The sequence below is a fragment of the Dromiciops gliroides genome, chromosome 4, assembly GCF_019393635.1.
Source record: "Dromiciops gliroides isolate mDroGli1 chromosome 4, mDroGli1.pri, whole genome shotgun sequence".
NCBI classification, from domain to species: Eukaryota; Metazoa; Chordata; class Mammalia; order Microbiotheria; family Microbiotheriidae; genus Dromiciops; species Dromiciops gliroides.
In genome coordinates this window covers 98,860,123-98,883,750 of record NC_057864.1, presented here as the reverse complement: position 1 = coordinate 98,883,750, position 23,628 = coordinate 98,860,123, and the positions used below count along the sequence as shown (strand labels likewise).

At 43.5% G+C, this 23,628-nt stretch overlaps 1 protein-coding gene across 1 annotated transcript in view; it reads right to left on the bottom strand.

The window, feature by feature from the left end:
• Positions 1-14,654, bottom strand: part of IGFN1 (immunoglobulin like and fibronectin type III domain containing 1) — a 38,507-nt gene extending 23,853 nt beyond the window's left edge. The window contains 10 exon segments of the mRNA XM_044003144.1: positions 454-726; positions 1,891-2,059; positions 2,869-2,982; positions 5,498-5,675; positions 7,281-7,326; positions 7,521-7,565; positions 8,834-8,933; positions 9,499-9,638; positions 10,715-10,837; positions 14,624-14,654. Of these exon segments, the coding sequence (XP_043859079.1) occupies positions 454-726; positions 1,891-2,059; positions 2,869-2,982; positions 5,498-5,675; positions 7,281-7,326; positions 7,521-7,565; positions 8,834-8,933; positions 9,499-9,638; positions 10,715-10,837; positions 14,624-14,630 (1,195 nt within the window). The 5' untranslated portion in view covers positions 14,631-14,654.
• Positions 14,655-23,628: the final 8,974 nt, after the last annotated feature.

The window sequence follows — 23,628 nt, the reverse complement described above, 5'->3', positions numbered from 1 at the left end:
CCACTGAAGACCTCCAGTAAAAGAGAGCTCACTACTTCCCACTGGTTGGAAGCTTTTCCTTACATAGAATTTAAGTTTAGCTATAGCTTCCACCCATTCTTTGCCCTCTGGGGCCAAGCAGAACAGGTCTAGTCTTGAGTGAGAAGACCCAGCTTAGGATTATCAGTGACTAGCACAGTACTTGGCATTGATAAATACTTGTTGATGGACTGACCCTAAAGTACTCAGTGGCACTCCCATTTAAGAACAAAAGCCAAGCCCTCCTTAACACCCTGAGCAGTCTCTACTTCCCACACTGAGAAGGCAGCCTGGACATCATGGGAGATCTCAGCCCACTAGCCCCTATCTGGTCTGGTCCTGCCCCCCAGGCTGCATCTAGCCCTAAAATTGAGTCTCTCTAGAGGCAACTAAGATGTTGACAGGAGCCTGCACCCCCATTTTTGACAGTCTCACCTTCCACCACCAACCAAGCACTAGAAGAGTGGAGGCCAGTGCCGAGGGAGTAAAGGCCCATGTCAGAATGCCGGGCTCCTCTCACCACCAGCCGGTGGGTGAGGCCATCAGGAGACACAGACACCTCATACTTGTCACTGGGCCGGAGGGGCCGGTGTTGAAACTGCCAGAGGGCACGTGGGCAGGGATTAGAGAGGGTGCACTCAAACACAGCATCTTCCCGCACCTCACATCGAGTCTCAGCCAGAGGATTCACAACCCTGGCAGGGATGGCTGACAAAGAAGCAAGACAGAATAAGTTGGAATTTGAGATAAACCCCAGATCATACAGATGTTTCCAAGACAAGTCTCCCTCCTTTCCCACCTCCAATCCTCTACTCCCCTCCCCCAATATATTCTTTTTTTTTGTTTTGGTGAGGCAATTGGGGTAAAGTGACTTGCCCAGGGTCACACAGCTAGAAAGTGTCAAGTGTCTGAGGCTGGATTTGAATTCAGGTCCTCCTGAATCCAGGGTTGGTGCTCTATCCACTGCGCCACCTAGCTGTCCCCCCAATATATTCTTACAACCCCACAGTAACTTTTCATTTGCCACAGAGGCTACACAACTGGCTTGTGAACCTTAGATAAATAATTTAACTTATCTAGGCCTCAGTCCCCTCATCTGTAAAATGAGGGTATTGAGCTTCAAAACTCCTTCCAGCTCTAACATGCTATGACTCTATGCCCAGGACTTCAGGGGCCTACATTAGGCACCTTGGGTGACTTTACCTCTCTCCTCCCCCTGCTTAGCCTTCAGCCATCAGTATCCTCAAAGGTGCTCAAATCTCCTTCATCTGATCTTCCCATTCCCATCCCAAGCCCCCTCCTAAGACGTACTTCTACCCAGTCCAGATGGGAGAGGGAGATGTGACTTAATGAGATAAGTAGAAAGGCCATCCCAAACCACACAATGACTTCTGTAAGGGAAGGCAACAGGAAAGATGTTTTGCCCAGGGCATAGGAAATACGGCATAGGCTTGATGTTAAAGGCAAAGCCAGGAAGTCATAGGAATTAAAAGCAATGAGACGGGCACAGTGGAGGTGGAGGCAGGAAGCAAACTAATAAAGGGGATTGGAATGGAATTCATGCCAAGGGGTTTAGATTGGAAGCAAAGAACAATTAAGGGAGGCAGCTAGGGGGTGCAGTAGATAAAGCACAGGCCCTGGATTCAGGAGGACCTGAGCTCAAATCCAGCCTCAGATACTTGACACTTACTAGCTGTGTGACCCTGGGCAAGTCACTTAACCCTCATTGCCCCACAAAGAAAAAACAAATAACCTCCCTGAGGGCAGGTATTGTAGAAGATATTTATTGTCCTATCTTTTATAGGGCTGGGTATATAGACGTCACTTAACAAGTGCTCAATGAATTGAAGAATGATATGGTTCATAGCTCACCATCTGCCTCCAATTCAGTGGAAAACACCTCCACATCCTCCACCTTGACCTGGTAGATGCCAGCATCCTCCGGTCGCAGGTCCTGAATGTGAAAATGGTAGCGCTTTCCCAGACGCCTCAAGCAGTGCTTGGTCTCATTTCCATAGCCATAGCGAATCATCTCACCATCCTGTGGGGCAGGGGACAGTGGGGTATGAGGACATGAATAAGAAGTTATCGCTAGGATGTTCAATCCCTCTTGCCCATCTCCCAATTAGTCTCATAATCCCCAGCCAGTGTCTACTGCTTGTCCCAAAGTTGCCCTTTGCCCTTGAGGCATGCCCCTTGCAAATTTGGTACTGAAATAAAATAGAGGAAAAGGAACAGAGGTTCCAAGCTATATACTGAAGGTTGGGCTGGGGAGGGGAAGTCCAGGGAAAATGGAGTAGAATAGGATGAAAATAACCCCAAGGCGTTTCTGTGACTTTTAACAAAAGTGAATGCCACTCAAATGATATGCAAAATAGCTTCTATTCCTGGAATCACCAGCTCAGGTCAAAAGTGACACTATTGCCCAAGTAGCTCCAACAGAGTGTAAGAGCTAAAAGACTGAAGTAATATCAATAGAACAATACAAATGTGAGACCCTTCTCATACCTGGTATATTTGCAAAGTATTCAGAGGCCCTGAGACTCTGTGCCCTCTTTAGCTAAATCCTGCCAATTCAATCAGTGAAGGTTAATCACTCCCAAAGGCTATTTCATGAAAACATCATGGGCACCTTTCCCAGCCACTTCCTTTTTCTCTCATGATAGAAATAAATGCCATCTAAGTAGCCCAGGCTTTTCAGGAAATGCTGGTTATCTGTTGATACTCCATTTAGCCAAAGGTGAAGGAAATCCTCTTTGAAATGTTTGCTCAAGTATTGCTCAAGTAAGGGGCTCAAGATATTTATCCCATTGTGCATGACTCAGAGTCTTCTACCCCAGCCAACCTCACCTTGTACAAGTAAATTTTGCTTTCAAAATCCTTGAGATCAAGTTCCAGGTCAAATGTTGCAAGTCCATCCTTGGTGACTTTGATGTGTCTCAGGTTGGAGATGGCATTGACATACTGTGGAGGACAGAAATCCCACCACCCCAGGAGAATTTCTTGTGCCCTTTCTCTAGTGAGCTAGAGAATATTCCTTATAGCTAAACCTGGTATTACCTGTCCACCCAAAACACAAGGACAGAGAACTCAGTCTTTCCATTTCACTGCTGGACAACTGAAGAAAATCAAAGGAAAGAACTTGGCTAAAGGTTCCAAAGCATGACATAAAGGGAGCCAGAAATGGGATTCAGAAATGGAATGCTGGGGGCAGCTAGGTGGTGCAGTGGATAAAGCACTGGCCCTGGATTCAGGAGGACCTGTGTTCAAATCCGGCCTCAGATACTTGATACTTACTAGCTGTGTGACCCTGGGCAAGTCACTTAACCCCCATTGCCTTGCATAAAAAAGAAAGGAAGGAAGGAAGGAAGGAAGGAAGGAAGGAAGGAAGGAAGGAAGGAAGGAAGGAAGGAAGGAAGGAAGGAAGGAAGGAAGGAAGGAAGGAAGGAAGGAAGGAAAAGAAAGAGAAAGAAAGAAAGAAAGAAAGAAAGGAAGGAAGGAAGGAAGGAAGGAAGGAAGGAAGGAAGGAAGGAAGGAAGGAAGGAAGGAAGGAAGGAAGGAAGGAAGGAAGGAAGGAAGAAAAAAAGAAAGAAAGAAAGAAAGAAAGAAAGAAAGAAAGAAAGAAAGAAAGAAAGAAAGAAAGAAAGAAAGAAAGAAAGAAAGAAAGAAAGAAAGAAATGGAATACTTCTATGGAGCTCTTTGGAGCTATGGTAGTAAGGGAGTAATGGTGCTAGATAGGGAGGTTTGGGGTACAGGAATGGAGAGTGACAGGGAAGATCCCTCGATTTGGAGTTTGAATTCCAGCTCTGCTACTGGGACTACCTGTGAGACTTTGGACAAATCAGTTCTCTATTCTAGGTCTCAGTTTTCTCATTTGTTATAAAGGGAGATGCACTAGATTGTTTCCTGCTCCAAATTCTGTGACCCTATGATAGAGTAGGTATTGACCTTTTCAGTGATTAAATGCTTAGGAAGAGGAAAATAGGATGGGGACCAACTTTCCCTCTTAGATCAATTGTCAACTTAATTTGTACCCTGGGAAAATCTTCTTGTAGGTGATTCATTATGATCAGAGTGTATGCCATGATTCATCCACCCATCCATTCATCCATCCATCCATCCATCCATCCATCCATCCATCCATCTGTCTGTCCATTCATTAATGGATTGAGCACCTACTGCAAATTTAATGCTATAGCAGGGTACTTTTTGGAGGGCTTTGCACAAGCAGAAATCTAAGGACTAAGAATGAATGGTTGATAATTATCTTGAGGTCCATGAATAATTATTTTCAGGATGATAGAAACCAACTACTTTCCATTCTCACAAGTAGAAAAGACTTAAACTTTAGTGGATATTTAAGTAGAAATTAGAAAAACCTTTCTGGGGGCTGCTAGGTGGCTCAGTGGATAAAGCACTGACCCTGGATTCAGGAGGACCTGAATTCAAATCTGGCCTCAGACACTTACTAGCTGTGTGACCCTGGGCAAGTCATTTAACCCCAATTGCCTCACCAAAAAAACAAACAAACAAACAAACAAAAAACCTAAGTGGATAGTGCTCTGGACCTGGAGTCAGAAAGACCTGAGTTTAAATCTGACCTCAGACACTTACTAGCTATGTGACTTTGAGCAAGTCATTTCACTGTTTACCTCAGTTTCTTCATCTATAGAAAGAGCTGGAGGAGGAAACCACTAAACAACTGAAACCACTGAACAACAACAAACTCCTGATTTCAAATTCCATGTCCATTCAATTGTATTACACTCTAGACCAAAGTATAGAGAAATATGATTTCTGAAGTCCCCATATGGAAGTATTGGTTGATATTGTCTTGCCACTCAGAACCTAACTGTCAAGACAACAGTTTGGCTCTGTTCATTCCCATGCAGATGTTGAGTGGAAAAGAACATGGTGGGCTCCTTAACTGCCCTATTCTGAAAGTTTGCCAACTGCATAGGACATTTTTTGTAATTTCCACTTAAGCATCTACTGCAAGGTAAGAGCTTTCCTTCTTTTTTTTTTTTTTTTTAGTGAGGCAATTGGGGTTAAGTGACTTGCCCAGGGTCACACAGCTAGTAAGTGTTAAGTGTCTGAGGCTGGATTTGAACTCAGGTCCTCCTGACTCCAGGGCCGGTAATCTATCCACTGCACCACCTAGCTGCCCCCAAGATCTTTCCTTCTTGTGAGTATGGAAACTAGTTGGTTTCTGCTGTCCTGAAAACTCCCACTCCCTAACAGAATGGGGCAGGGCTTTGTTGTTCAGCCACTTCAGTCGTGTTCAACTCTTTAGAAATATTAAAAGTACTATATCAATGTGTGATTTTTGTTGTTGCTGCTGCTGCTGTCATTAAGTGACCTACACAAGGAATATTTCACAGCTGGCATCAGAAACAGAAGGTGAGCCCGGGTCCTTGCACTCAGGTGATCAGCTGCCCTGACTAGGGAGTCTAAGATGACAGATGGGGAAGCTGATACCTGCAACACCTTGTTTTCATGCTCCTTTTTCATCTGCTGAAGCTTTCTAAGCATCCCCCGGAAATCAACAATCCCATATTTCATGCAGATCCGCTCATAGTCTTTCCGGTCAGAATTCATCAGCAATTGCCACACTTGCTCAGGGTCCATCTTCTTCTCTGGTGGAGGAGGAGGTGCCCTTAGGAGAAGAACAGGCAAGGTCAGACACCTCCCCAGGTCAGGCCAACCCCAGGCCCCAGGCAGAGATTCCAGGAACTACTATACTCCCTTGTTGTTGGACTCTGGAAGAAGTTGCTATCATAGAAGTGTAGATAGATAGATAATAGATAGATATGTAGATAGATAGATAGATAGATAGATAGATAGATAGATAGATAGATAGATAGATAGATAGATAAGTAGGTAGGTAGATATGTAGGTAGATAGGTAGGTAGATAGATACGCAGATAGATAATAGGTAGATATATAGATAGATACATACATACATACATACATAGGTAGGTAGGTAGATAAATAGGCAGGTAAACAGACAGACAGATAAAGACATATAGATGTAGCTATAGAGAGAGATATAGCTAGATATATATAATATATCTATCAGAGAATATGAGAATTGAACTTAGATATGGGAAAATAATAATCTTGATATGACATTTTTCCCTTTTCCCATTCTACCACTGATCTCAACCCCCAATATGTGAGGAGGATTTGTAATTTAAATTAATGAGACAGTCAACAGAGATTCTTCCACTGTATCAAGACTTAACCAGGCATGACTGACCTAGGTTTACCATGGATTTTTTAAGTGGGTTAAACCTAAGACTCTGGGGAACAGGAGGGGATTCAGCAAGGAGAGGGGATGTTGGGAAGGTTATTCCCATTCTAATCAGAGGTTGGAAGAAGGGAGGTCACAATGGAGGATTAATCAGAAACAAAGTAGATAGGCAAAATGTGGTGTTGCTCAGTTCAGTACTGTTCAGATTCCCTTTGATGAATTTTGATTCCTGGTAACCCTTTGAATTATTATGGCTCAACAACTTGTAAATCAAACCCTGAAAAATTCATTGACAGAGGGAGAAGGGAAAAACAATGATGCTCTGAAAAGGCATTTATATAGTGTCTACCATGTGCCAGGCATTGTGCTAAATGTTTTTTACAAATATTATCCCATTTGATACTTATGACAACCCTGAAAGGTGAATGCTTCTTTTACCTCCATTTCACAGTTGAGGAAACTGAGGCAAACAGAGTGACTTGTCCAGGATCACACAGTGATTAAGCATCTGAGGCAGGATTTTAACTTTGGTCCTCCTGATTCCAGGCCCAGTGCTCCCACTTTGCCTCAGTTGCCTCTATAGAGCTCTGGTAGCAAAGGAATAATGGGAATAGATAGGGAGATTTGGTGCACAGGAATTTGGAGAGTGAAAGGAAAGATCCCTGGATTTGGAATTTGAATACCAGCTCTGCCACTGCGACTACCTGTGTGACCTTGGACAAGTCACTTTTCTATTCTAGGTCTCATTTTCCTCATCTGTAAAATGAGGGAGATGCACTAGATTGTTTCCTGCTCCAAATTCTATGACCCTGTGACACACTGGGTATTGGCCTTTGTAGTACCTCAATGCTTAGGAAGAGAAAAATAAGATCTCGGATAGATTAACAATTTGATTTGTACCCTGGGAAAATCATGGTGTAGAGAAAGATCTCATGTTCGGTGCCCTAACCTCTCCACCTTCACTGTGAGCTAATAACACCCACCAGCTCGGGATAGACACAAACTCACCGCTTCCTCAGGATCTTCCGAAAGTCCATAAGCTCCTTCCTGTGGTCTGGAGAGGGAGAAGGAAGGAAACTATCACAGAGGGGTAGGGTGACCCATAGAACCTAATCTACTACAGGGTTGTGAAGAGGAAAGAAAAGGGAAGCAGAGGGTCCTGGGATCTAGGTTTCAGAGTGGTATAGAATTTGGGGAGGGGGCAAGACTCACAGAATATCAGGAAAATTTTTCCACAAAGCAACCTACCCTCCTGGGGCTCATTGTGTCTCTTTCGATTCTTCCGGAATCCAACTGTTCCATCCAAAGAGAGGAGAGGTATCCAGATATTGAGAAGGGAGAGAAAGGTTATGGGGCATTAATAGTCTTTCTTGGGCACCAACCTAACACCATGATATTTGTGTTAACCCACTTTCTTCTTTATACTTTGTTCTTACTCATAAGAACTGGAGAAATTATCAGCAGTGCCACTCAAACACTTAGCCAGCCATGTCTAGGTGTAGCTCAGTCTTATTGTTTTTCAGAATACATTAGCATTCAAGGGACAAAAAAAGATTGGTGGGGAGGGAGAGTTAGGGAAAAGAAATTATGCATTTATTTTGATATTTGACCTTAGAGATCCTCTTTTTTAACCCCCTCACCATGCAGATGAGGAAATTGATGTCCAGAGAAGGGAAATGACTTGTCCAAGGTGAATGGAAGATCAGGACAAAAACCCAGTTTTCCTCACCCAAATCTAGTGCTCTTTCCAGATAGCTCATGAATAGCATTCAAATTATATGCAAATTATGTATTTCATGCAAATTGTATGCTAGTTGAATGCTCTAATTTCTTTGTAAGTCAATAGCTATGATTCCTGGGGATATAGAATAATAGCAGTAGGAACCCCTTCATTCCCCCCTTATCCCCTTCAATTAGGCTTTCACATCTCAGTCCTGTGATGTTTACACCAGATCATGAGATCTGAGATATAGAGTTGGACGTGATTGTAGGGGTCACCTGGATTGATGCCCTTGGGTTTCTTTTGTTTTTTGGGTTTTTTTAGTGAGGCAATTGGGGTTAAGTGACTTGCCCAGGGTCACACAGCTAGTAAGCATTAAGTGTCTGAGGCCAGATTTGAACGCAGGTACTCCTGACTCCAGGGCTGGTGCTCTATCCACTGCACCACCTAGCTGCCCCTATGCCCTTGTTTTAAAAATAAGCAAATAGAGTCCCAAAGTAAGGAAAAATTTTCCAATGATCTCACACTAATAAGAGGTAAAGCTGGTATTGGGCCCAGGTCCTCTGACACCAAATCCAGGATTCTTCAGTTTGGGTCTTTGTTTTATCAAAGAAAATTCTAGAGGAGGTGGTCACTCTGCCCACCCATTTGGCCGCTCTTTGTGTATGTGGCTAGGGAAGGAGATCTAAGGTAGGTACTCCAATTTGGACTTCAGTTAAACAGAACTTGTTTCCCTCCATCCTTATTGAAAAGGGGAAGGTATTACCAGAGTACTCTGATTGGATGAGAGCCCCTCAGCTCTGAATTCTCATTGGCCAGGGTTTGGCCACAACTAGCTCACCTTCAATGACAGTGAGCCCTGCTGAGCACATGGCTTCTCCATATTCATTCACAGCCAAGCATCGATAAGTGTCTGTGTCATCTCCTGTCAACTTGTTGATCTATAAGGGAAAAGGTGGGGGACAGGACAGGTGCAGCTGTCTAAGATTTCTAAAGGTCATCGTATCTTTCCCTTCACCTCTAGCCAAAATTCTACCATCTCCTCCATTCCTCTTCCAATGGCCCCCTAGCTGCTAACTAAGGTGAGTGACTAAGCTGAGTAGAAAGGTAGCAAATGATTTGCATGTGTTACATACTTTTGTCCCTAGTGTCAGTCTAGACTTGAAAAGGCTGATGGGGAAGTTTGGGTGTTTGCAACCTATAAGGCTGACATTCTATTCTTAACCAATGGAGCCTAGAGATTCTATAAAAATCAAGGTGAAAAATATGTCCCCTCCCAGGGTGCCCTACTTGGTTCATACTCTCAAACTAGGGACACCTGAGCTACAGTAGCAAGTAAAATGAACTCGTTCTCAACCAGGAATGTCTCCCTTTTGCTCTTCTTAGGGATGGGGGTTCTTTGCTGAGTGTGTATATGAGGGGTGGGGGTAGAATGAGGAGAACTGTGAGGGAACAGAATAGATGGAGAGAGGACACTGATTAATGTAAGAGCCTTAGTCTTCTTACCTGGAGCACGTGTTCTTTGCCTCCTGGTTGGGAGAAGATTTTATACTTGTTGGGGTCACTGAGATCACCCTTGGTACGGTACCATTGCACCTCAGGTCTGGGCTCCCCAGAGACCATAGCCCGGAAGATGGCATTTTTCCCTAGGAAGAGGGAGATCCAAAGTAAAGCTCAGAAGGAATCAAGACAGATAGACGGATGAATAAGAAAGTAGGGGCTGAAGAATGGAAGTCAGGAGAGAAGATGAGAAAAAGAGGAGTGGGAGAGGATATGAAGAAAAGGGGGGAATAAAAAAGAGAGGGAGTAGGGATTGGAAAGAGGAGAAGAAAAGAGAAATAGGTAAGAAAAGGGGGAAGGAAAGGGGGACAGATCAATGAGAGAAAGGGAAGAAAGAGGGGAAAGGAATAGAGTAGAGGGAGAAAAGAGAGAGACAGAGCAGGGAGAGAAGGGGGAGAGAGAGGACAGGGAGAAAAGAAGAAAGAGAAAGAAGAAAAGAAAGAGGAGAGGAACAGGATAGGGAAAGGGCAGGGTGAAAAGAGGAGGGGAAGAGAGGAGAAAGAGAAAGAGAAGAGGGAGAGGAGAAGAGAGAAAGAGGAGGTATAGGGAGAAAAGGGAAACGGAGGGGGAGAAAGCAATACACCTTTTTAAAGATATCCCATAATTCAGATTTAAAGATACTCCCATGATTAAGCACTTTATCTGTGCTTCTCTTGCAGAGAGAATACCTTGTTCCATTTTTTCCCAGTGTGGTGATGAGACATGGGAAGGGTGTGTGTGTGTGTGTGTGTGTGTGTGTGTAAAAAGCTCTTTACTCAGCTCTCACATCACTACTCCCCACCCCAACCCCCATTAGAGGACTGGAGAATCAGACACTAACCCTCTTCTTTTTGTCAGCTTATTCTATTCTTTAATATTACTCCAACTGTATGCCCCCCAAAGTCTTCTGAGGCAGCACGGTACATTTCTTTTTCTTGCTTCTAAAACCCTGGGAGTCCAGTCCTTGCTTCCTACCCCAACCTTCCGGGAGCACTGGGACAACTACCTGAGTATACAAGCACAGCACTGATAGCAGGTTGGGAGACATCGCAGGGCCTGGGGAAGGGGATCAAGAAGCCAGAGCATGAAGGTAAGTGCCTTATTATCCCCCCAACATAGGCTGGGAGGCTAAGGGAGGCTGGGAGATGATGTGAGGTGTCTGGCATCCTTATGAGAGGCTCACCTTCTGGCAGAGCCATGGTGATGGGCTTCCGCTCAAAATCGGGTGTGCTGCATCCTTCTGGAATCTCATCCACGAGCTGCCTGATGGTCACTCCAGGAATAGAGGTCTTCTTGAAAGGCTTCCCTGGGGAAAGAGGGAAGGAAAATAAATTCACCCCACCCTCTGCCCCATTCTGGATCGTCCAAGGTTCTTTACAGAGCAATGGTCAATATTCCCCATTAAGATCATCTTACGGGTTCGTGGATTTAGAGTTGGAAGGAACCTTAGAGGTCTTCTAATCCAACTCTGAGCTCTTCTTAGAGGCCTGGAGAGGTCGAGTGAATTGGCCAGAGTCACCCAGGCAGAAGGGCTGGCACAGAGGGCTATGCAGAGACCTTTGGAGGAATTGGACGTTGCTCCTCAATCATCTAGAGTCTAGAGTCAATCTGCTTAAGATGCACTGGAATAGTCTGGACAACAGAGAACTGGATTCTTGTCCTCAACTCTGCTGCCTTGCTTTCTTACCACGGTACAGTCACTAGGATTCATTGTCCCATGGGAGAGCGGCCCCTTTCTCCTGCCCTCTCAGTGTGGCTAAGGAATGGACCACAGAGGCTGCCCGTGGACGAGTGCTTTGGGGTCGCCAGAAAATTGCTGCTATAGAAATGTGAGGGCTGGTAGCAGCCCATTATAACAAAGTTCTTGAAGAGATCATGAAATGGCGGTATACTTACCACAGCAAATACTTAGCTTTGAATGCCAATTACTAACTGACGACCCTTCACTTCACTGACCCTCAGTTTCCTCATCTGTGAAATGGGTATAATGATGTTTGCCCTACCTACCTTTACGAGGCTGTATAGCAAGGAACCTGTTATGGAAATGTGAGTTGTTACTACTGTTATCCTGATTTGGAGACATCGCAGGTCAAATAATATCCTTCATGTGCTATTGAAGAGATTTGTCTCTGAGGCTGGTGTAGAGGAACTCCTGACACTTCTCTCATTCAATAGAGCAAACATTTATTCTTTGTTAGCATTCAAATTCTGAAGTTCTGGGCATGGGCAACTCACTGGGCTAGATGCTAAATATATAAAGATAAAAAATAACTAAGTCCTTGATCTGAAGAAGTTTATAATCTAGTGGTAGGAAAGCAAGAAAGACAAAGATATGTGTATAAATAACTCTAATGGTATAAAATCGTATTATGTGTTTATACTGTAACAACATTAGATAACATATATTATAGTACTATTATTACTACATATAATATATAATATTGTAATACAATGTACATAACTGTACACTGTGTAAAATTATACATAATATTTGATGTAATGTATTATATATTATAGAATATTGTATTTATAATATAATGAACATTGTTATAATAAAATTGTATACTGTTAATATTATATAATATATATAATGATTCATGAGATGATATAGTATATATAACAGGATAGGATATATTATATGTGATAATATAATATAAATGACAGAATGTACTGTAACTGTATAATGAATATAATATAATATTTATATTATTATTTGATTATACAATATCTATTAATATATTAGATATTTCACATTCTCTATTCTAATATATTATATAAAATAGTACCTCTATATAAATAACTAAAAATGCATAGAAGAGCTCAGAGGGTCTAGAAAAACTTGAGGGAGGAGATATCACTTATAGTTAGATTAGAAATAAGATTTCATGAATCAGGTGGTCCCTACAAAGCACCTTGAAGGACGAGAAAGATCCATGCCTGTCAAAATCACACAAATGTCAAGGAAGTTCATTCTAGGCATTGGAGGCAGAATGTGCAAAGATACAGAGGTGTGAGGGGGAATAACTAGTAATCTGGTTTAGTCGGAATACAAAGTATCTGAATGGGATTGGTGTGAAATAAGGCTAAAGAGGTGATCTAGAGCAAGGCTTCTTAAAATTTTTCCAGCCTATTTATACTATAAGGAATTAATTGAGTTCCCCCATGCCCACATGGGCCTGTCTCTTTGGACAGGAACTCCTAGGTGGGGCTTTTTCAAGGTTACATCTTTTCAGTCTGACCATAATGAAGCAAAGATGGGGTCATGGAAACCCCAAATCACAATTAATTCCTTACAATAACCTTTTTATTGTTGCCAAATTTTTCATGACCCCCACATTCAGTTATGTGACCCCATGTGGAGTCCCAACCCACAGTTTAAGAAGCTAGACCCTAAAGCTACTACCTGCCCTCAAAAAGCTTATTTCCTAACAAGGGAGTCTGTAGATAAAAGCTAGGAAGACCTGGGTCCAAGTCCCATCTTTGACATCCACTGACTGTGTGATCCTGAGCAAGTCACTTAACTTACTGCTCTAGGGAATTCTTTAAGATTATAAATTGCAGAGAAGGTGTCCACCTGCATTGGAAGAGGGAGTTTGCTCACCTGAGAATTCCTTTTACTAATGAAATCACAGCTCCAGTCCCTACCCCTAATACCTATAGTAACTACCTCAAGAATCAGGACAACATAGTGGATAGAGGGCCAGCTTTAAAGTCTGGAAGAACCAGGTTCCAGTCTGACACACAGGGACCCCATCAGCTCTCTAAGACAGTGGATTAAAGACGGGCTTCCTCTGTGTGTTGGTGGAGAGTGTCCCTTAGTGAGGATGAAATCATAGGTCCAATTGCCAATCTCAAACCCTTAAAATGTGGTGATCAGGGGCAGCTAGGTAGCACAGCTAGGAAGCACCAGCCCTGGATTGAGGAGGAGCTGAGTTCAAATCTGACCTCAGATGCTTGACAGTTACTAGCTGTTTGACCTTGGGAAAGTCACTTAACCCTCATTGCCCTGCAAGGAAGGAAGGAAGGAAGTGTCATGGGGTGCAGAGCACCCCAGAATTTCTCTGGGGCACACCGAGGAATCTTCTTGAGAAACTAAACCAGAGGACAGATAATGCCTAGAGAGATAAACTGAACCAAATCGGACTGAGCTAGCTTCGGATTCCTACCCTTCATTCTGGTCTCCCTTACCCTGGGGAGATGAGTTTGGGTGTGGCTGTGACCTTTGTGTCCTGAAGAGAGATCTGTAGCCACCCCTCACCCAATTCCTCCAGTCACTACCTGTGGGGGATGGTCCTCCACTCTTCACCCAATTCCCCCAGCTACCACCAGTGGGGGATGGTCCTCCCTCACTAAAGGAACTTTTCACAGGCAGATGGTCCACCCCCATCAGTCCTCTATAAAAGTACCTTCCAGTCTCCTGTTCGGGGAGATTTGGTACCTCTGAGCCTTGTGCTTTGTGCCTATCTCTCCATGAGAAGTCCAAGGATTTCTGTCATGGTTTCCCTTCCCCCCACCCTTTCAGGGCATACTGCACACACCAGCGCTGAGATACACCATACCCAGGGGCATTAGAATTAAAGGGGAGGCAGGACATCCCCCAGGGGGTAATGGGGGTAAGTGTATGCTTATAGGGGAATCTTCGTGATGGCAACTGTGACCTACTGATCTGACAGCCTGATGAAGTGCCCAGTCTACTCAGGGGAATTTGTGCCATCTTGGTGAGGGCCTTGAGGGGGAAGCATTCCTTGGCAGTCTCACCTTATTCTAACTACTTTTGTGTGCAAGAGGGTATAATTCTTTAAAGAGGAATTCCTAAAAACCCCAACCCCTGATCTAACCCGTACCCCATTTTCCCCCTTTACAGAAGGAAGGAAGGTGGGGAGCTATCTATTAATTTGAGGAGGGATCTCATCATGGGTGTGAAACACTTGGCAATCTTTTAGAGTTGTTTGTTTCTCATTCTCCACATTGGTCTCAGATGCTAATCCACTGGTGTTCTCAGAGTGTTTTCTTCCCACTGCCAATCCAGCTGTTCATCCCTTCCCTTCCTCCACTATGCAAAGAGATGAAGTGATGATGAGTTGTCTCTTACCTGCCATGGTACTACTTCTTCCACTGTTCTGCCAGGCTTATATTCTAGGGGGCATCACCTGTATGAAACAAGGTTGGACGATCATTTGTCAGAGATGTTGTAAAGGGAATCGGTGCTTTCAGATACAGGTTGTTCTAATTCTGACATTCTATAGTTCCATATTTCTAGCATTTATACAGGGACCAGACTGATCCAGAATGAGGAAGGTTCACTGTGAAATGTCAGTCATTATTTGGGAGGGACGGACACAAGTACCCTAAGGGTTCTTCAAGTATTATGTCATGGACCCCTTTGACAATCTGGTGAAGCCCATGGATCCCTTCTCGAATAATGTTTTCTAATGCAAAAAATCAAAGACATAGGATGACAAAGGAAACTCAATTATACTGACACACAGCTATCAAAATATTTTTTTAAAACAAGTTTACTGGTGGATAAAGCACTGGCCCTGGATTCAGGAGTTCTTGAGTTCAAATCCAGCCTCAGACACTTATCACTCATTAGCTGTGTGACCCTGAGCAAGTCACTTACTGCCCCACCAAAAAAAAACCATGAATAAGAACCCCCCTGCCTTAGGGTCTAACAATTAGATAATTTAAGGCTCAGAAGTGAAGCCCAATTATCTTCACTAGATTCCCTGAACACCTAGCTCCTGGAAACAGATGACATTCTCCCAGAGAACAATGGAGTACATATCTGGAGGACACACATTGTTTGTGTTTTTCCAATGTGGAGGAGCAGTGAACATTCTGTCTAGTGGCCTGATCTCTTAAAGGTATTGCCCAGCTTTCTCTGTGGAAGCAGTCTTACCTTGCCCACCATTGGCTAAAGGAACTATGCTTGCTTAATTGAAACCTGGGAGAATACAAACCCTGGGAATTGAGAATTTCTCCAGCTGTTTCACAGTCTAGTCCTCTCTTTTTTTTTTTTTTTTTTTTTTAGTGAGGCAATTGGGGTTAAGTGACTTGCCTAGGGTCACACAGCTAGTAAGTGTTAAGTGTCTGAGGCCGGATTTGAACTCAGGTACTCCTGACTCCAGGGCCGGTGCTCTATCCACTGTGCCATCTAGCTGCCCCAGTCTAGTCCTCTCTTGACTGGAAAAGTGATTTTTTTTTTGGTAGAACTCCTGATTCCTCCCTCACTGGGAGACTCCCCTCAGGAGGGATACAAATCTTCTCTCCACCCCAGCATGGAATCTTCCAAATCCACTGGCCTGCAGGAGACAATCTCTGACTCTTGGCCACTTTGAGCTGCCAAGCTCAGGGACTGTTTGACCCCCATAAATCCATCTACTCCCCCTCTGTGAACTTTGAATTACAGCGTCAGGTGTGAATAATAGTATTTCCTACCCACACCACCCCCTTGCCTGTAGTCTCACTCACCATCAGTCTCAACCAGGGTGGCCACACCCATCGGAAAAGAAAGAACAAATAATTCTACCTTGTGAAATGCAAATGTATCCCCTAGACTGGACCCTCAAAGGGAATGCCTTTAGAATGGGATTCCCCAGGGGAATTATGTTAGTTTCCTTTGAGGGTTTCCTTTATGGGGAACACAGGATGGGGGGGGTTGCTTTTGAAGACCTAGAATGAGAACTCTCAAACCAACCTTCCATTGTGATTGATATCATGCCAATGAATCCCAGTTCTGGGAGTCCATTTCCAACCCAAAGAGCCTGACATCAGATGAAAATTCCCCGTGACAGAGCAAATTCCTCCCCCAGATTGGCCTTCTCTCGTTTCACAGCTGCAACCTCCTCCCCCCACTCACTCTCCCCACCCCATGCATCTCTTCCCATCCACCCTCCCAACAGCACCCGAGCAAGGTCCGCTAACCCCCACAAAATGGCCGTTGTCCCACTGCCATCCCTGGAATGCCGAAGTGTGCCAAGCGCGTTCTGGAACTATCACAAGCTCAATGCTGTCACCACCAAGGCTAGAGAATTCCGGGGGCGGGGGGGAGGTGAATGGCAAGGTGGTGGGAAGGATGGCAATCAATTAAGGAGAAGCCTGGTTGGTTCTGGGCTAGGGTGGGATGGGATGGGAAGAGCTGATCCTTCTGAGGGGTCACATTCTGCTGTTACCCCTGTGGCAAACCATTCCCATTCTAACTGTCCCAATGGAAGGCAAGGGTATGGGTAGGTGCCCAAGAACCCCATGTGAAAGGATTACAATGCCACAGGCATCATCATGATCATCAAAAGAAAATTACTAAGCTACTAACTGAACATGGTGATGTGCTATACATTATACAAGAGGCTCAAACCCTCTTCTATCTCCCCTCCTCCCATCTATCAATGTAAGGATCTCCTTGAATCTGAAAATTGCATTTAGAAAAATAGTGAAATAGGGAATCTTTTTCTACTCTTCCATTGGTTGATGGGGGAGGGAAGAGGGTGAGTATGGTATCCTAGATTCGCTGGTTCTACTCCCCCCTCCTTTAGGAACTAGAAGATGATCCACCAGTAAAATATCCCCCTCCATTCTGGGTTTCCATTCCCAGTGGGTATAGCCAGAGCTATGGATTAAGGGAAATGATTAAGATACTTTGAGAGCTTCAGAGTAAAACAAACTCTACTTCACCCTTCTGGTAAACTGGGGAAAGTGAGGCCAGTAAAAAAGATACGTGTAGGGCAGAGGAAGAACTAAATTTCTTCCCCAACTGCTTGTTCTCAAATTTACTTCAATTCTTCCCATCAGTGAAGGATAATTCTATCTAATCCCACACATGTCTCCTGACTTGGTGCCCCATCCAGACTTTTCTTGACAGGAGAAGGGGTGCGGGGGTCTGTCCAGTTTCCCACTAGGATTCACCTGCCATCCTGCCTACCCACCCCCATCTCCACTCCATTCTGAAGGCTCCTTCTCCTTCCATTCCAGCAGGGGCTATGGCTCTGACATTAATGGGAGACAGGGACAAAAGAATCAAACAGATGCTTCTCCCCTCATATTCAGCTATATAATTAATTAAATTTTGACGGTGGGCCAAGGCTTCTCCCCCATCCTTGAAATCAGTTTCCAGGGGAGAGTGAAGGAAATTTTTAACCCCTTATGGACACAGCAGTTGTGGAAGGGAGGCTCTAGAACCACCTGCTATAGCCAAGAGTCTCTTGTATGTATGTACCTGACTGATCACTGAAGACAGACCATCCCATTCTTGGAGTAAACATCAACCAGGCACCAATGGAATAGTAGAAAAAGATTCCCTATCTCACTATTTTTCTAAATGCAATTTTCAGATTCTGAGTTGCCTGTCAGTCCAAATAAGGGTACATCTTCACTGTACAAATGTCTGACTTTGCCTCCATCTTCCTCTCTGACACTAGTTTCCTTCCCTCAGAATTTCTTTAAAAAGGTAAGTTTTACCCTCTCCCCGAGAATACCTTACATAGCACCAGAAGGATATTCTTGGAGAGAGCTACTCTGATCTCTCCAAAGCTTCCTATATTCCACTGAAATTCTCTCACTGAAATTGTTTTTACAAGAACCTCAAGACTGACCGAAGTGTACAACAATGTGCCAGATAAAAAGTTGACCAGCAGGGGCATTCGCTATTGGGTTGGTATGACGATGTTGACTGCAGCGCTAGGGGCTTACCCCAGAGTGGTGGTGCCTTTATCGAGTGGGAAATGGGGGGGATGAGGGCAGCAAAGGGGAAAAGAGCCCACTTCCCACATCTCTCCTGCCCTTAACCCCTCATTGGGGAAAGAATCAAGAGACAAGGTATGTCCAGCTTACCTGTGCCCGTGAGCGACTGTTCAACAGGCTTCCTGCCTGCCTGCTGTTAGTTCTGTCCTCCTTAGCCCCAGCTGCTGTTCCTTGCAGGAGGCTCAGAGCTGGACTGCTGACTAACTGAGAGGGGGAGGAGATGTAGGTCACAGAATTCCCCCCCTCCACCCCTCTCACTTACTCCTGCTTTGCCCTTCATCTTCTTCCCCCCCCCTTCTCCCAGGCAGGGGAGAGGCTGGGTATGTCCAGCCCCCTCTCACACACACACACACACACACACACACACACACACACCATCACTACTACCACCAAATATACCACACACACACACACACATACCCCAAATATATACCACACACACATGTGGCATATACACAACACTCCACTGAATCAGTCTCCTTCCAGTTTTCTCCCAGTTGTTTCAGACTTTGATTAGGACATTTTATTCATTTTATGTGAATCAGTTCAATGTCCATTAAGTTATCCTTTGGGTGGTACGATGGCATATTATTGCCTGTTTCCAGGAAGCCTTTATTCTTCTCTTGGCTGGCACTGGATTTGCAAGGGTGGGAATCGTGCTAATAGATCTGTTACCACCCTCTAGATGAAGGGTTTAATAACTGTATTTCAATATAATTGGTTTCCTTTGTAATTGTAAGCACTTTATTTTATGTATTTAAAGACATTATTCTGAGAAGGGGTCCATAGATTTCAATAGATTGTCAAAGGGGTCTGTGACATAAAAAGGTTAGGAATCCCTGCTCTAGAGTCTCCCAGGCAAAAAGACACACTGGTGTGGGTAGACTTGGAGAAGCCATACAAATGACAGATTCAAAAAGTGAATTAATTACATGCCCTGATGCATAGGAAGAAATGTCTCCAATACACACTCAATAAGGGTATGATTTCATGGTAGAACACTAAGTGAATATGTAGGGGGAGTGGGGTTGGGAACCATAGGCATCCCATGGCCAGATGAGTGAGATTCAGTCTAGGGAGACTTCCTGGAGGAGGAGGAAGCTGTTTGAATGATGAATAAGCAATAGCTTCCAAACAAGCTGGGTTAGGAGGCAGAGTATGGAGTCTGAAACATGTGAAATAATTTGGAAAGAAGGCATGGCTAGGAAGTAGGAATTGGGAGTAGAACCGGGAGTAGACGAAGCTTCTGTACATTTTTTTTCCTGGAAGAGTAGAGGAGAAAAAGTGAGGCCTAAGAGTAAATGAGGTAAATGAAGTTGTCTGTCCTATACTGGAAATTTCCAGAAGGCAGAGATCAGATAACAATAATTCCACCTAACATGTACATAGCACTTTAAAGTTTACAAAGCACTTTGTGTATGTTATCTCATTTGATCCATGTCTGGTAGAGACTATTATTCCATTTACAAATGGAGAAACTGAGGCTGGGTAAAATTAAGTGACTTCCCCTGGGTCACACAATTAACAAATGTCTACCTGAATCAGGATCTGAACTCAGATCCTTCTTCCCTAAGAGTCCAACACTCTATCCACCTTGCTACCGAGCTGCCTCCACAAAGCTAGGACAACTATAATAATTGTAGAATTTTTGAGCTGGAAGGATTCTTAAAGATCACCAATTATAGAGATCTCAAGAGGAGCAACTCCCTAAATCATAGTATCAGAGATTTAGAATTGGAAGGAATCTTAAATCAATCAACAAGTTTTACTAAGCTCCTAGCCAGGCACACTGCTAGACACAACAGATAAAAATACTCTGCTTTCAAGAAGCTTATAGTTTATTGGGAGAACCAAATAGGTCTTCAAATAAAAACTGGCATGCCTCGTTTTGTTGTACGTCACTTATTGTACTTAGCAGATATTGCATTTTTTACAAATTGAAGATTTGTGTTAACCCTGTATGGAACAAGTCTGTTGGCACCATTTTCCCAACAGCACATGTTCATATCATGTCTCTGTGTTACATTTTGGTCATTCTCACAATATTTCAAACTTTTTCATTACATCTGTTATCGTAATCAGTGATCAGTGATCTTTGATGCTACTATTGGAATTGTTTTGGGGCACCAAAAACTGTCCCCATATAAGACCATGAACTTAATCGGTAAGTGTTGTGCTTATTCTGACTGTTCCCCCATCTCTCTCTTTCTCCTTGTGCCCCATGTTCCCTGAGACACAATAATATTGAAATTAGGCCAATTAATAACCCTACAATTCCTAACAAGGTAAATATTGATAGATATAACCCACATAAACAAAAGCTCTTTGAGGAGCCCTCAATCATTTTAGAAGCACAAAGAGGGGGCAGCTAGGTAGAGCAAAGGATAGAGCACCAAGTAATGGAGTCAAAAGGACCTGACTTCAAATTTGGCCTCAGACACTTGATACTTACTAGTGGTATGACCCTGGACAAGTCACTTACCCCCAATTACCTCTCCAAAAATAAAGTATCAAGAGTTACAACATCAAAGAATCTGAGAACCACTGCCCCATACCAAGGTAACACAGGTGTAAAGTCCCAACCCAGGAACCTCATATTCCTCCTGCGCCATGCATGCCCTTGTTCTGTCACACCCGAATTATCATGTTCAGTTTGGTTGCCACATTTCAGGAAGGAAATCAATAAAATGGAGCCCATTCAGAGGAGGCCAAACAGAATGGTTCTGGGATTAGAGACCATACCAAGTCAGGATCATTTGAAGGATATATGAGTGCTTCCTTAGCCTGTGGAACCCACAGAGGGACATGTTAGTGGCCCCCAAATAGTTGATAAACTGACATCTGAAAAAGAGATGAGACTCATTCTGCTTGGCCCCAAAGGACAGAACTAGCAGCCATGGCTAGAAGTTGTAGGAAATTTAGGTTTCTTTGAAAAAAACTTCCTCTCAATTAGAGTTGTCCCAAAGTAAACTGGGCTCCTTCCAGAGATGATGAGCTCCCTCCAGGGATGAGCTGGACCACTGAGCCAGTGATTAAATTGTATACCTTGGAAATAGACAAACCCTACAAATTAGGGCTTGATTTGTTGTTTTGTTTGCTGTCTTGACTTTAAAAGGTGATTAAAGAAATGTTGAAGCAAATCAAACTTAAAAGTATCTCAAATATACATGTGGGGAAAGGGGGCTGATTGCTAAACATTTACCAGCATCCTTCTGGTTCCCTTTTACCTAAACTAATTTATACATCTTCAGACAGAAGCTGGAGGGTCCTTTGTTAGGAATATTGAAGAGGGTGAGGTTCCTGTTCTGAGTTGGAAGCAACCTCACAAATGACCCAGACCAACTGACCCAACCAGATGTATTCTGATATCCCTTCCAACTCAGAGTTACTATGATTCCCCAAAATTCAGTGGGACCTGGGCCTCAGAGGTGTGGGGAAACCTACTCTGTGTGCACTATTCTATGGGTCAATGAATCATTGAGGCTCTGCAGCTGGGGTTCGTGAAATTGGGCTTTTAAAAAAAAAAACAACATAATCTGATAGTTGTATTTCAGTCTAATTGGTTTCTGATACTACCTGACAGAGAAATGATGGACTCGAAGTACAGATTAAGACATTTATTATATTGGACACAGTCAAGGCTAGAAGTTATTTTGCTTGACTTTCCATATAGAGTTGGACACAATTGAAACAAGTAAAAAAACAACAAAACCATACTTGTTACAAAGGTTTTGTTTTTCTTTCTTTTTCAGTGAGGAAAGGGAGAGAGAGTGGATTTTTGTTCACTCAAAAAATTCAGTCAAATTTTCAAATTAATATTATTGGTTTCCTTTGTAACTTTATGTGTTTTATTTGATGTTTTATTTTATTTTCTATGTGTTTGCCTATTTCCAAGATGTAGATATACTTTATACATTTAACAATCTTATTGTGAGAAAGGTTCCAGAGGCTTCACCAAACTCCCCAAGGGGTCCATAACATAAAAAAGCTTAAGAACCTCTAATCTTCCAACTGGCTAATGTGGAAATGTTTTGCATTACTGCTCCTGTATAGCTTTTATTGAATTGCTTGAGTTCTTGTAGGGGGAGGAGAATTTAGAACACACAGTTTTTTTTTTTAAATGATGTCAAAATTTGTATTTATATGTAATTTGGGAAAATAAAACTTAATGGGAGGGAAAAAATTAAATAAACAAAAACAAACAAATAAATGAATAAGTGGATAGATAGGTGATAGATAGATGATAGATAGATAGATAGATAGATAGATAGATAGATAGATAGATAGATAGATAGATAGATAGATAGATGATAAATGAGAGCCTCTAATCTTGACCTTAGCCACCCTCTGCCCAGTGGCCAAGTCTCATGGCAGTGAGATATTCTCTGAAAAGGTCACCTTGCCCCAACTATGTATGGTCCTTTCTTTCTATTTGAAGATGTGGCTTCTCTATGCCCAACTGAAAAGCCCAGTTCATGGTGCTCAGTTCTTTCCTCCTTAAGTTTATACAAGGATTGTCTTTTGATATGTAGTTGCAGTGACTTCTTCTAACTTTTCCCCTAAGATCCACAGACTTCGTTACTGAAAAACAACCCTTTCCCTTCCTGCATCCATTCCTCTTGTGCCTGATTGCTACACGATCAGCAACTCTGCCTACAGCTGTGTTTTCTCAGACCTTCACTGCTGTAAGATTGCATCAATCTGCTCTGCTTTCTCTGGGTCCAGCCCAGCAAGGAGGCACCAGGCTCTTGTCTTTCTCACCCCATCTGTAGGAGAACAAATTGACAGCAACCTGGATCCCGCAGAGGCTTAATAGGTAGAAAGAGACCTTGTAAAACCAAGGAGACAATTTCACACTTGTAAAGTTGGCTTTCAGCACCCGGGGGAAATTTGAGTCTGGAACCAATGCTCTATACCTGAAAAGGCCCCAGGCAAGCAGACTTAAGAGTTTAGCTGACCAGTGCAAAGCACTACATGTTCTGTGTCTGGTCGACCCGGAGGGGATGCTGGGGTGACACTGCTATGGGCAGTTAGGCCTAAGGGAGGGAGGGAAGTTTGGAGCCAAAGGACAGTGCTGTCTCCTTCATCCTTAGTTTTGTCTCTCAGTTCCTGGCCATTAGGGCGTGTTAGCCTCTGGGAAGGAGGATGGGACACCATCTAAAGGCATTGGACCAAGGGTCTTGGAAGTAGGTTGCTCATTCTATTATGGGCAAAGGAGAGATCACAATTCTCATTTAAGCTATGCTTCTAAAGCCACCCCCATCCCCTGAGGATATCAAACCAGCCATCACCCCACATGTTTTGTTCTAAGTAAGAACCCCTGTGTTGAGCCTCAGCCTCTAGGGCCTCCCTGGTCTG